This window comes from Primulina huaijiensis, chromosome 13 (genome assembly GCF_012295235.1).
Source record: "Primulina huaijiensis isolate GDHJ02 chromosome 13, ASM1229523v2, whole genome shotgun sequence".
Taxonomy (NCBI): Eukaryota; Viridiplantae; Streptophyta; class Magnoliopsida; order Lamiales; family Gesneriaceae; genus Primulina; species Primulina huaijiensis.
In genome coordinates, this window is record NC_133318.1 from 1,953,488 (window position 1) to 1,968,633 (window position 15,146).

Genomic DNA, 15,146 nt, shown 5'->3' on the forward strand with positions numbered 1-15,146 from the left:
CATCTCACATATTAGGATCGGTGTGACATGAGACCCCCTCCAATAGAAAAGGACAAAGCAAGATTCATAATAATGGATTTCCTTTGAATAAAGTACATGGAAATTAAATAATCTTACCAAAATTATACGTATCTGGTATCCACATCAAAGCTTAAAATTTGCATCACTGGAGTCAGCGCTCGACACAATTAAATTAAAGGTAAGCATTTGAAGCGTTGACATCATTCTAACCAAAAAAGTAAAAAATTGTGTGACACGGTCTCAAAGATTGTACTTTGTGAGACAAATCTCTTATTTGGATCATCCATGAAAAAGTATTACTTTTTATGCTAAGAATATTATTTTTTATTGTGAATATCGATAAGATTGACACATTTCACAGATAAAGATTCGTGAGACCATCTCACAAGATACCTACTCAACTAAAAATTAGATCTACATGATAATTTGGAATCAATATTTAATTTTTATACATAGAAGATAATACAACAAGGCACACCCAATCAAAGTAATGAAACTAAATGATGAAACCAAGATCTCAAACTTTGGACAAAATTTTGAATTCGAAACTCGGTTGTAACAAACTGTTTCCCCAACTCTAAGAAAAAAAACCACGTAGATTGATTTCCAGAATATGGGATGATTTTATCATTTCGCTTTTTGTCATAGAATGTGGCAAATGAAAATATTTATTCGCATATTCACAAACACAAAAAATCTCGTGAGATAGTTGTTTGTTTGGGTTGAAATGTTATCGTCATCAAAATTATGAACTTTATTACTTGCTTTTAAGATATTACAATATAATCAATAATAAATAACTTGTGAAAAAAGTAACAATTTAATTTCGTCAACATGTTTAAAAATAGTGGAGATTGGTTGAATTAATCCTCCGATAATTTAGTAAAGTCGTGCTAACAGATGGACACATGATCTTATTACATACTGCAGCCTTTGCATCTTTCTTTAATTTCTTTCTCTCTTCCTCTCTTTCTTTCTTTGCTGCCTCTATATCTGATGAGGCAAGGGATAACTTCAATGAAGAGATTACCATGATAATGGGGTTTCTAAAGCAATGTAATAATATATGCTAAAACACTTAAAAAGCTGACAACAAGCACCAGTGGGAAAAAAAAATATTCAAGATTTAACCAATGTCTTGGGCATGCTTTGAACATGTCGAAAAAAATAACCACAAAACATCATAAATTGAATCAGCATATGATGAAATTAGTTAGAGACAGATATTGGCTGATAATCCCAAGTCAACATTACTAAGAATTATGCTTTCATATGTATACCGATATTAGTCGGATTTCACCCGGCTTTGTCGTCTGTGAAAGATGGCGAATCCGAAGGATGCTACCATTCCAGCGATATACCCTGAAATAGCTCCATACGTCACACAGATTGGCCACTCCTGCATATAATGTCGATTTCTTCATGCGTCAAACTGAAAAAAAGATTTGTGCGAATCTCGTGCTCGATCCAAGTAATATATGCTTAAATGGTTAACCCTAAATATATCGCCTTAATCGTAAGTAGAGAATTGCCTTAATCGCGAGTAGAGAACGAAAAGGGCAGCCTCAAATATCTGATGGAATATAAGAATAGATACCTGCCAGGGTCTTTCCCAGTCCAGAGGCATGGGCCATGCACCGAACCAAGCTCCAATAACAGCTCCATGTGCGGGTACACAGATCATAAAATCAGTATATCCAACTGGCCTGCGAGTGAGCATTCAGAAAAATAAAATCGAAGAAAATACCATAAAAGGATAACAAGGTTCCACTTGCAAGGACAAATTACTCTAATGATGTAATCAACTTACGCAGTGTGAGCAAATATTCGATGCCAATCATTCCAAGATTGACCAAAAACAGAAGCCGCTGGGACAAACTGCCAGACAGGTAACATGGTGAAACACATGAGATATTATAGACTTATGTGTGGAGAATATATTTATCATTTCACCGAGCATGCCAGTATGTGATCACACTAAACGGAACAGAACTAACAAAAGTTGCAAATGAACATATTATTGACAGATGAGCATTAACTGGAATGCGACGTAGAAAATTTTCATGATTCCTCCATTTGAAGGAGTTGATCAAGTGTAATAAAGTAAAAGAAGCATAGAGAAGCTTGCAAATGGTAAATATCTAACAGAGGGACACACACCGTAAATACGGACATTAAAAGAGACCAATGAACTGTCTTTTTAAAGTGCCTGCATTTAGTTAGTTACAAACGATAAACATGAGCAAATGTTAAGCATATAAATCCACAATATAAACTCGGATCAACAGAATGGACAAAAATTCGATACACATAACCATCAACAATCACATACTGAATGCCAACAGGTGCCCCCAAAACTATTGCTCCAAGTGCAATTACTACAGCACCTATAAATAATACCACAAATCTTAGAACCGATATACAGCAGATATGACATTTTAAGTAACTGGAAGGCAAGAACTCTTTTCTGTGAATCATCCAAGTCACAAATTCTAGATTGTGGTGAGTTTTAGATTAAGCACCAGTATTTGTTCACACAAGTAAAGTAAAATGTAAAACAATACAAGACGAGTTTTAGTCTTGTCCTATGCAGTCGAGTATTTTTGTAGTCATATGAAATCGACAAGGCACCAGTAAACTGGACGGTAAACGAAAAGAAGCTACAAAGATCTGATATTCAGATGGCAAGGTAAAAAAGCAAAAATGTAATTTTGAGTTCGAATGTCTTGAGTTCAACCAGAGGGCTGACTACCATCAACCATGCATTATTAATCCAAGCCAAGAACTTCTTGCTCATTTGTGAATGCAAGTACAGTTCAACCAGAATGATGTATGGTTACAGTAGCTCCACATACACCGACCAAATCCAAATCCAAATCCTAAGAAACTAACTACAAGCAATGAGATAACCGCATCTATATTGCTTACGCGACGTGGCTTAGTGGCCTACTAATTTTCATGAACCTTTCAAATAAGTCAATCAGAATGGCATCATTTTCGGAAAAACTAACAAGGTCCCACGAGTATTTCATCATGCTATCGAGATTATTAGAAACATGACATCATTAGTGTACAGACAACTTGCCATGAATCGGCATAAATAAGATTTCTTTCTATAATCACTACCGAATATGGACAGCATTATGCTGGGGAGATTCTATAAAGGAAATGAGAACATTACACTGAGAATTAAGAAAGCATTAATAGAAAAAGGAAAGTCTAACTTGAGAGTTCTAGCAGTAACCTGCAGGAAGCCCCAGAATCCCCCTCGTGATAGCTTTCAAGTACTGCACGGTCAAAAGAAAGGAAACCATAATTACAAATGGAACAAAAAATAAATAAAAAAAATCATCAGCATTGAGAAATACAAAACATTACAGAGCTTTGATCTGGATTGCGCCGCAAAAAACTGTAGACTAAAATAACAATTGAAGCTTCAAAAGCCTGAAAATTAAGATGAAACTAGATCAATTATTGATGGAAGTAGCGGTTAATAATCAGATACGATGCACAAGATGTGAAGGCAGTGTCCATACCCAGACCACACGAAGGGTTTCGGCTGGACTTTTAATGAGAGTAAGGGCACAAAAATTGCAAGTCACCCAGAAGGCTGATGCTAGGCCTAGCCCACATATGAGATGCAATAGCAGCACCTTCACTGGAGATGTATATAAAACAGCATGGTTCACAATCTCCTGCGGCTGCTGTGGCATCGCTGAAGAAGAGAAGTACAGGTGTTGAGTGGCTCAATGGGTGGTCTAGGGTGATTTTGAAGATTCAGAGAGTTTAACGGTCTCTAAATTAGCAACCCCTTCATGTTGTCCCGCTCATATTCACTTCTTTGGGTGTAATATGTCATTTGCACAAATTTCATTTATAAGAAACGAAATACTGCACTAAAATAGTACGACTGGTAAGAGCACCAGTGTGAAGAAGATACTCTTTGCGAAAAAATGCAGGTTGCCCCAGGGAGTTGGAACGAATCAGTCTACCTGTACCAAATAAAGCATCAGTGATTAATATAAATGGACAACTTGGGTATTTCTATGATGCACAAAATGCATTGACGAATCACAAAACCACGTCGAAATTTAAAAGAAGATTAAAACATTAGTTTGCAGGTATAACTTAAAGAAAGGAAAATGGAAATGGAAGACGAAAATGGTAAACAAATTGGGACTGGTCAAAACTGAAGAAGAATCAGACAAGAATTTTTTCCAAAGTTTGAAACATAATCTATTACTTCAATTGTTAATCAATGACTTGTGACATCAACGCACGCTGGAATTTTCTTACTCATATAGTTTTCAAGACTGATGGACATATTGCAAGAAACAAAAGGAAAACAACAACTGTTCAGTTGGTAAGCCAATTACGGAAGAAGAGAAGCTGAGATTGTTATGAAATAGTAATAATTTTTCACAAAAACCTTCATCTTTAAACGTGAAAACTCATTCAATCAGTTAAAATTCTCAGCTCTAAAATGATCTGATTAAAACTCACTACTATTCTGGGTACAAAAACTAATCCAAATAACTAAAACTAATCCAAACTACACGGACTAAACTTTACAGCTATATCACTGCAAAATTTTATTTCTTCTATCGAGGAAGTGAAGAAAAAATGGTCACCACGTAAATTTAACAGTGAATAACACATGGAAATTCTGTAGCAGTTTGCGTATACGAGTAAAATGCATAACTGAAAAACCAAAAAAGCGAGATACAATAGCTTAACACATTTATTCCTGCGAGCACACAGAAAAAACACATTAAAAAGGGAGCAGACGCAAGATTGCCTTCCAGCTGCCATTGAAGGCCACCCCCAGCTGATTCACGATCAAATCAACACAATTTTGATTTAAAAAAAAAAATCAACACAATTTCAAAGTTCGAAACCGAGAGAACAGCGTCGAGCCAATAAAAAGAGAGCCGAAGCGCTAAATGTCTGCGCCGAGCCGAGAAAGAGAGACTGAGAGCCGGCTGCCGCACTATTCGAAGAGTCGAAGAGGATACGAGTAGATGTCTGGGCCGTTCTTATTCCAAGAAAGTTCAATTGTTTGGGCCAGTGGCCCATTCCTTTCGGTCCAAGTTGTTTTAAGGGATTATTATTTTTTGGAAAAAAAAAAAAAGAGAGAAAGTAACAAAAAAAATTAATACGTGGCATGGTTCTTATATAATTTGGTCAAAATGTGACAAATTTTAGAGATTTATTTTTTATTTTTTTACAATTAAACACTGTAAAGAATTGTAGGATTCTTGGCTCGGTTAGAATCATGTAGGATTTTTGCTCTGCGGTGTCTACATAGTGTATATACCTTCTGGAAACAAGAAATAAGCAGATGGATGGATTAACTACTGATATTTTATATGTTCCATCTTTGGCCTCCCGACTAGCTAAGATTGCTAAGTTTTAACTTGTAAAGAGATTTGAGAGGACCAGAGGATCAAACCAACAATTCTTAATGCTTTGATCAGTTGATGATAAATTTGTTTCAATTCATTGGTTGTTTTTTCTCTCTACATGTTTGATATGCGTTTCTTGTTCTTGAAAGGTTAAATTATGGGCTGGATTATAAAGGAAATGTGTGTGGCGACAAATACGGTAATCTCGATCTCCGAGAACTGGAAATCTGATATTGGTTAAACTTCAATCAAGTTTACTGATGTGATGCGGGTGAATAGGGTGAGCTAGGTAAGGCAATCCACCGGATCTTGATATGAGGATGATGAAAAAAAATGATCTGTAGTGATGTCCTGAACACAGGAAAACAAACACGTGAATGGGAGCCGGAGAGTTGTCCGGCGTGGCCACTCCGATGCTTAAGTTAGCAGGCGGAGAATGAAAAGAACTAGTGTAGCTTTTTCAGATAATAAATCATATTGGTGTGTATATGTGTGAATATATGTCAATATATGTGAATGAAATAAATGCAAAGCAAACATGTTATTTATAGGAAGGAAGATGATGACTTTTCCTTGTTTTCAGTGCCTACTTACCACTTATAGCCGTCACCTACGTAAAGTTTCTGTCACGCCGTTTTGACTTTCCCATTATGTCAAATCAGTAAGATACTGTCAAGCACGCTTATCGAGATAAGATATCACCTGCTCCCGCACTTGAGTGCGGTACTATTAACGAGGCAACCCGGGTAGAGAGTCGTCATCCGGGAATTTGCCCGAGAGCTCGGGCCTCTGTTTGCTCGGGTAAATGACGTCCCGGGCACTCTCCTGCTCGGCTTCTTATGAGTTCTTTCTATAAACTTACTATGATCCGAGTTGTCCATTTACTGTCTCGGGTTATACATGACCCGGGCTCTTCCGGGGTAACAATTACCAAAGTGGTTAGGGTTTTCTTGATTTGTAGCTCCTTGGTCCTGCCTATTCATTGTTCGTGCATCAAATATTTCTTTGAAGCATTCGGAGGAGAGAGGTGGAGTGTGAGTCATAGAAGACTTTGCCATTGATAAAGCTATTCACAGACCAGTCAACTCTCGGGTATCAGTACTAAATGTTCAACAAATTTCCAAGCTTTCTTTCAGTGTCACTATATCAAGAATTGAGGAAATGAACCTTTAAAAGCTAGTTCATTACGATATTTCATACATCGTTGTAGGACCTTAGTCTATGAAATAACAGTTAACTACTGAATTCAGACTGCATTTTGTAGCTTAGAACCTCCAATGATGGAAAAAACAAACAGGCCATATGAAACACGACAAAAAAATTTCAACATTTAAAGAGACCTTAAATTGTTAGTTGTCCCACATCGGTTGGATAAAATATCTGAGACTTGCATATATGGACTTGGACAATCCTCCTCCCTTGAGCTAGCTTTTGGGGTTGAGTTAGGTCCAAGTTCCAATCTTAACATGGTATCAGAGCTTAGGTTTCACCGTTATGTGTTGTACCACCCGTTCTACCTATATTTGGGTCATTTGCAAATTTCACGCTCCAGATGGTCATTCCTGGGCGTGAGGGGGGTGTGTTAGTTGTCTCACATCAATTGGATAAAATACATGGGACTTGCATATATGGACTTGGACAATCTTCTCCCCTTGAGCTAGCTTTTGAGGTTGAGTTAGGTCAAAGTTCCAATCTTAACATAAATTATCAACAAAGAAATGATGTCTACAAACGATTGAAGGGCAAAAAAAACAATCAAAACATCTACACAAAGATCGTTGAATTGCTAAATAGCTAAAAGTTTACCTGGATAACAGTCTTTGACCCGTCAAATACCTCAATCTTCTTCCAGTCACGGTCAAATCTGGATAATAATTAAGTAAACCAAAAACGAAATACAAAAAGCGTGTGTGTAAAAAAAAACTATAAACATTAAAATTAGACTACACTATCAAATTGTATAAGATTCCCGACCAAGTTCCAATCTTAACATAAATTATCAACAAAGAAATGATGTCTACAAACGATTGAAGGGCAAAAAAACAATCAAAACATCTACACAAAGATCGTTGAATTGCTAAGTAGCTAAAAGTTTACCTGGATAACAGTCTTTGACCCGACAAATGCCTCAACCTTCTTCCAGTCACGGTCAAATCTAGATAATAATTAAGTAAACCAAAAACGAAATACAAAAGCGTGTGTGTAAAAAAAGAACTATAAACACTAAAATTAGATTACACTATCAAATTGTATAAGATTCCCGACCAAAAAAATGACATTAAAAAGAGACTTTCTTTAACTATTTCAGGAAATGGAAACTCTCATTAAAGAAAAAATAATGCTATAGGTACAACCAATATATCGTTACAGCGATATTTACAATCATTATATCACGAGATTTTACTGTTATATTGCGAGATTTTATATTCAATATGTAGTGTGATTTTGAAAATTTGAATTTTTGCATTGAATTTTTTGTGTTGTACAAATTGATGTACAAATATGGATGTACATGTAGCATCAGTCTTAAAGAAAAGTGAAACCAACATTAATAAACCTTAATTTCATTAAAAAAAAATACAAGAATTGAAAGAGAAAAACGATTACCTCACGTGGACGATGCGAAGAGAAATTGGAGAATGAGGCGTAAAGTGATGGAGAGAATTGAAGGGGTAAAAATTGGGGTTGGGTTTTTGGAAAGAAAAAACATGAAAACAAATGGGATAAATAAATTGGGAAGGGAAAATAATAGTTTTCCCACAAATAAAGAAAATCATGACATTCATTAAAAATGTCAAGACAAGTACTCTAAGATGTTTTTTTTTTTGGGGATTATTAATTTTTATAAAAAGAGGAGAAATAATTTGAGAGGAAAAAATAATTGGGTTCCCTCTAATAAACAAAAATTATGACATTTATTAAAGTGTCAACACAAGTAGTCTAATAATTTTTTATTATTTTTTGTATTATTAGTTTTTTTATAAATGTCTTGTAACAACACTTAATAAAAATGTCCACATCAAAGTGTCACCATAGGCCTTTTTTCTTGTAGTGAGTTTATCTTTGTGTATCAATCGTGTTTATCTTTGTATTTATTGTTAAGATAACAATCATCTATTAGATATGATCAAATATATCAAAATTATATATTCACTAGATAAATAATTTGAGAGGAAAACTCTTTATTTGAAGATATACTTAAAACACATTAAAATCAATCCCGGATTATATAATGGCTTCCAATATATATGTATACATATAGTTTTTATGATGTGCATCAATCGTGTTTATTTTTATGTTCACTATTAAGATAATATTCATCTATTGGATATGATGAAATATATCAAAATTATATATCTATTAGACAAGCACTACAAAAAAAAAAAAAAAGAGGCTAGCGATGGTACCGTCGCCTAAAGGGTTAGGCGACGATTTGGTGGTCCGTAACCGGAGGTCGCGTCGCCTTCTATCACTGACGGTTTCTCAATAACCGTTACAAATTAGCGACGGTTTTGTTGAAAAATACCGTCGCTAATTTAGCGACGGTTAAGTGCGACGGTTTTTTGAAAAAAACCGTAGCTTAATGAATCGGGTCAATGAATTCTTACGGTTGCATGAACATCGTAATTTCCCATCCAATAAACACTCAAGATGACTTAGTGCAAATGACACAAATGTCTCAACACCAACACAAAATTCACTAATTAAGACACATTCTCCAACCTACGATACATCCAACTTCTATCTGTGTTACCAATTGAAACCTACAAGTGTTTAAATATTGATTTATTTAAAATCTATTATCAAAAACTATAAAACGAAAAATTAAATAAGTATCTACAAAAATAAGATTAACTTAATTATCTAGTAATAAAAAACGCATGCATGATTTACAAAATAAATAATCTACTACGCAAAAATTAAAATTAAATATTAAATTTTCTGTAAAGAAAATGTTTTAAAAACCTGACGTGCCCGAAGATATGCAAATCCACGTAACGATGGAAGATCACACCGACGAGCAAATCTACGAAATTATTACGAAAAAATGTTAGTACAAAGTAAAAAAACCTAAACTGCGAAAAAATTGATAGAGTTTCGCTACTACCAGAGAAGAAAGGCGAAAATCGCTGAAGAAAATGTTCGCGAACCTCGGTATATACAGAATAATAGCAACGGTTTTTGTATAAAACGTCGCTATTAGCGACGGTTTAGAGTTAAACCGTCGCAAACATCGACGTTTGTGATAAACTGTCGCCGATCTAGATCGGCGACGGGTTTTCATAACTGTCGCTATTGGCGACAGCTGTACAAACCGTCGCTGTAAGCGACGGGTAGCTGATACTATCACCGTCGCTAAGCTAGATCGGCGACGGGTTTTACAACTGTCGGTATAGGCGACGGTTTATTAAACCGTCTCTCTTAGCGGCGGTTATCTGATACTATAACCGTCGCTAATCAACTTTTTAGATCGGCGACGTGTCAAGAACCTTCACTAATAGCGACGGTTAGCGACAGTGATATTATAACTGTCGCTAATCCAACCGATTTTTTGTAATAAGTGTCATGAGAGTTAATATATCTAATTTTTTTCCCCAACACCGTTGCGCAAAATGAATAAAATTGGAAAATAAAAATATCGTATTAAGATTAAATTCGAACCAATTAGAATACCGTAAATAAATAAAACTTTTCAAGTGGGTAATTTCCAATTATAATGATGATATCTTATTGTTCAATTAATCTAAATAAAATAAATATATGACGAAAGGAATCAAATATTTTCTTTGAATGTGAAAATGGAGAATCGAATGCAAGCTAAGTGACTCCCTAATACACCGTCTTATAAAAAAACGTATCAAACATTAATATGTCATGCAACTGTTGTGAATAGTGTAAGACGAAATGAAACATTAACATGATGACAACGACAATATTTAAAGTAATGACTCAATTTTGAAATTTCGTCGACTAAATTAAATAAATATGAATCTAAAGTTCTTGTGAAAATCGTCAAGACTCGGATAAGTGCTCATCCTCAGCTCTAGCCCGTCAATTCTTGCCAGCTAGCGCCTCCTCAGTCTTTCTCATTTACATCGATGAAATGTAGTGAGTCTAAAGGCTCAGCAAATTTGTCATCATATGACATTTATATATTTAAATTAAATATGCATAAATCTGTAACACACACTACTTGACTCCCTTTCACTTCTCGATCACAGTAACCAACATACCATTTTTTTCACTTCAATTTTTTCACTTGTGAGACGATCTTACGAATCTTTATCTGTGAGACGGGTCAACTCTACCGATATTCACAATAAAAAATTAATACTCTTAGTATAAAAAGTAATACTTTTTAGGATGAGTCAAATAAGAGATCTGTCTCACAAAATACGACCCTTGAGATCGTCTCACACAAGTTTTTGCCTTTTTGCCTATATATATAGAAATCTTCTTATACCATCCTCTTCTATGCTTAAAAATTAAATTTCTTCTAAAAACCATAGGTCACTATCACACCAAAAATTTATGTGATTTAAAATCTAATTATACTATGATAACATCGATGCGTCAACGAAATAAATTTTATTTGCCTTGACTATTTATCGCAGATGGTTTGGAGATGATTTTGGCAAGGAGAAAACATCACAATCACGCCCAAAACCTTTTAATTTCACACAAAAACTCGGCCCTTGTATAGAGAACTAGATCTAGCCGCCTCTCTCAAAATTTCCTGGAATGTTTTTTGACTTGAATGGGGGTTTGGGGGTATGGTTTTCTCCTTTTATTATTAGGGTTTAAAAAGTGCTAACCCAGTAATAAAAGTGCCAATTTACTAATAAAAGTTCCAACTTAATTATAAAGTTGTTAATTATCTTAAAAAGTGTCTAATCTTAAATTTGAAAATATAATCCAACTAGCAATTAAAACTTTGGCATCTTACCCCCTCAACATAAAATTCAAGCATTTAATTTTATTCATTACTTCAAAAGGGCAACTTTATATAAAAATCATATCCTCGAGTAAGCAAAATAAAAATTTTACCATAATTGAGCATTTTACTCTGGAATCTTTCCTTCAAAACCAAATCTTCCTCAGTATGGGTATGGATGACCCTGGGAAGTTTATCAGGGTGTGCTTGTTGGTGATGACATAAGCATGTTAAAAAGACACGTGTTGGTATGGTGGGCACATTATTCGAATCTAAGACATTACATAATGGTATCAGAGCCGACCTTTTCTAGTACGTCGTGGTTCGGGGACGTACTAAGCGGAAGCTGGTGTGCATGTGACCTCTGGGACCAAAGAGGGTGGGATGATCGTCGGTGCCATGAGGTTGGACAGAAAATATATTATATGAAGTGTTTTGGCTGAGTAAGTTGCAAAGAAGACCTTCATTATTTATACAGTGCATATATGATGTGATATATATAGTTTTGATATGATAATTATCTACCATGAACATTTATATGAGCATCAGCTAGCAGTTGTATTATGTATGTATGTAGTATATATATTGCATATATAATAGGTCCAACCAAAATCAACATGGATTAATAAATTCACGTGTGAACTTTCATGGGCATGAAAATTCAGCCACAGACAAGTTATGCATTGCATCCTAGCTAGGCTCCTAGCAGGCATTTAATTTAGGGGAAAACAAAGAAATTTGACTAAATTTTTCTTTAAGATTTGGCATTAGACTTTCCATTCAAAGTGACAAGTTGACTTAGAAAAAATTCTTGACACAGTTTAGGCCATTCCACGGTTAGCTACTTTAAAGATTATAGTTTTACAGATATAAAAATAAGAGCTACTTAAATTGGTAAAATTCTGAATTTTTAAGTACAGAAATAAAAATTATCGCTTTTTCTTTTAAAAAAAAGTCATGACAGAAATTTATTTATGTTTTGGGTTTTAATTGGTCAAGATTTATTTTTAGTGAAATAAACTGGTTCTTCTGGCACTTCTAATATTTATTTTTTCTAACACCATGGCGAAAAAATGAATAAAAATGGAAAACAAAATTATGGTATTAAGATTAAATTCGAACCAATTAGAATATCATAACTAAAAAAACACTTTTCAAGATGATTTGGTAATTTTCCGATAATAATGATGACATCTTATTGTTTAATTAATATAATAAAATAAATATATGACGCAATAAATCTAAGGAAAAATACTATAATTTCGATTAAAGTAACCCATTTCAATATCTAAGGAAAAATACTATAATTTCATTTAAAGTAATTCATTTCAATATCTAAAGTAATACATAGAACTTATTAATATCTAAAAAAATCGTGAGAATTATAATTTATATCATATTTAAGTCATACAGAGAATTTATTATTTTATTTTATTTTATTCTTATGGATATGTTTAATATTTTATTTAAAACTTATTGAGCATATATAACATAATAACTTTACAAATTATATTACACTCATATGGTTACTTAGTAGTAGAAAATTTGTATCGATGGTTAGCTAGCTATCACCATGATGCTACAGAAAACTGAGAGGACGATATTCTCTAATATGCCGACAAGGCCGGACGAGGGCCTGAAGGTGGCCTCGGCGGTGGTGGCGAGGGCAGCGGGGGTCTTCTGACTAAGCCTCCTCTTATATCAACTGCGTTACAATCGCCATTGGAGGCGATCGCCAACCATTTGCACAACCTCTCTTCTACACGAGCCCAGAAACTCGGAACTTGAAAGTTGGAACTTGCCAACAGTTTATTCATGTTGCTGCTTCCATTTGCATGATCTGCCGAGAGATCATACAAAATTCTTGCTTCATGAATCCCTGAAAGAGACAATAATATTAATGTTATAATTATTATGACTAGGGTTTTAGGATTCATCTTTTTTTAGGAGTTTTTTGACGTTGAGTAATATTGAAGAACAACATCATTTATTTATAAGGCTGGACAGTGGGTTTTTTTTTTTAAATTTTATTTTACTATTTCAGTTTTGGAATGGGTAGTAGGTTGAGTTTATTTAGTCAATTATGTGTGAACATTATTTAAACATAGATTATAACATTCACGTGTGAACTTAATTGCGTGGTTTTGAAATATAATCACATTTAAAAAATAGAACATAGCACGCATTTTTTTTTTTTCAAAAAAAGACGAATCACTGTGTCTACTAATTTATTCAATTTTGGATTTTGGTTCGCTAAGTTTTCAAAGTTTCGTACACTAACTTTTAATTTTCGGTTATTTGGTTTAATGGTTGACGTGACAATAAAAAATGATGACATGACATCATAAAATGCTGACATGACATCGAAAAATGCTGACTTATCAGATGTCATGTCAGCAATTGTACCAAAATATCCGAAAATTAAAATTTAATGCATCAAAACAACAAAAATGTTAAAAAAGCTAATTGACCAAAATTTAAAATTGGACAAATTAATGGACAAAAAATTCAATTTCTCAAAATAATATTTTGCTGAGATAATAAATTTTATGTTCATAATTTTATACCCATGGGCCCACTAGGCCCAGATCACATTTGGAGGTCGAGACCACATTTGGGTGGAAAGTCCATCAGTGCCTAGGTATTCTCCTATAAATATCAGGTTTGGGTGTCTCATTCATGAATTCAATATATTACTTTTCAGCAGCACCCTTAGCTGCTCCCCCCATATATCCTCAGTCTCTGACTTGAGCGTCGGAGGGGCTACGCCGAGACACCCTCCCGGTCCCCTTCTAATGGTCTTATTTGTGATTTCAGGCTCGGGGTAATTTTTAAGCCTGCGTCTGGATTAGTGACACTTGCAGGAAGCGGACCATAAATTTTCCATGAGTATCACCTGGCGTCGTCTGTGGGAACTTAGTTGAGACGTAGAGATGGTAGGCAGGAGAGGGAGCAGAAGAACTAATTCAGCATCATCGCGTCCTCAGATGGGACATGAACAACCTCGTCTTGAGATGAGACAGGAACAACCTCGTCATGAGGCAATAGCTGAACAACCTCGTCTTGAAGCAAGAGTTGAACAACCCCGTCATGAGACAAGGGCCAAGCAATCCAGTCCCAGTGAGAATGTGGGGAACTTGACACCGGAACAGTTGGGTCAATTTATTACCCGGACAGTAGACGAGGCTATGACGAGGAATCAAGAGTCTATGCTTGCTGAAGGATAAGCCACTCGATAGGAACGAGAGCAGAATGTGGAGGGCAGTCAGAGTAGGGTTGAGGAGACACGACCTCTCCCAAGTGAGGAGAATCCGAAGATGGAGGAGATGTGGAGGGAGATACGGATGTTGATGCAGCAATTGGGAAACAGAGCTGCAGCGCCCAAGAAAAGAAGTCCTTTTTTCCTCGTCATTTTGGAAGAGGGGCTTCCTTCAAGTTTCTGACAATCAAATGTTGGAGAGTACGATGGACATACTTACCCAGAAGAACATTTGGGGCGTAGTGCGTATTTATACAATCATTTGTATATTTAATTTGATTTATATGCAAATTAGAGTCATATCATTATGGAAAATAGTGATATGGAAAATAGTGATAGACTAAACTGCAATTTTAAAATAATAATAAATTAAAAAAAAATGCAATGAGACCTTTTCAATAAAATGCATCATGTAAACTTTATCTATTGGGCTACAAACATTTTGTTTTAGAAAGTTATTACTGTAAATTAAAAATAAAAATAAAAAAATCAGACCAATGCACCAAATATTTTGACTCTATTATAT

The 15,146-nt window shown here is 34.8% G+C and overlaps 1 protein-coding gene across 11 annotated transcripts; it reads right to left on the reverse strand.

The window, feature by feature from the left end:
- Nucleotides 1-1,132: 1,132 nt before the first annotated feature.
- On the reverse strand, nucleotides 1,133-9,432 carry LOC140991598 (uncharacterized). 11 transcript variants are annotated; one of them, XM_073461653.1, is made up of 11 exons: nucleotides 7,970-8,091; nucleotides 7,524-7,767; nucleotides 3,945-4,013; nucleotides 3,558-3,736; nucleotides 3,400-3,465; nucleotides 3,266-3,308; nucleotides 2,354-2,408; nucleotides 2,182-2,230; nucleotides 1,832-1,899; nucleotides 1,619-1,727; nucleotides 1,133-1,420 (listed from the first exon to the last, which is right to left on the reverse strand). In XM_073461653.1, the coding sequence occupies exons 4-11, from the start codon at nucleotides 3,732-3,734 to the stop codon at nucleotides 1,307-1,309; spliced, it is 681 nt and encodes a 226-aa protein (XP_073317754.1). In that variant the 5' UTR covers nucleotides 3,735-3,736; nucleotides 3,945-4,013; nucleotides 7,524-7,767; nucleotides 7,970-8,091; the 3' UTR covers nucleotides 1,133-1,306. The 11 variants fall into 11 exon arrangements, with proteins under 11 accessions (XP_073317754.1, XP_073317752.1, XP_073317755.1 ...); XM_073461651.1 differs by having other exon boundaries at nucleotides 3,558-3,832; XM_073461654.1 differs by lacking the exons at nucleotides 7,524-7,767; nucleotides 7,970-8,091 and adding an exon at nucleotides 9,393-9,432.
- Nucleotides 9,433-15,146: the final 5,714 nt, after the last annotated feature.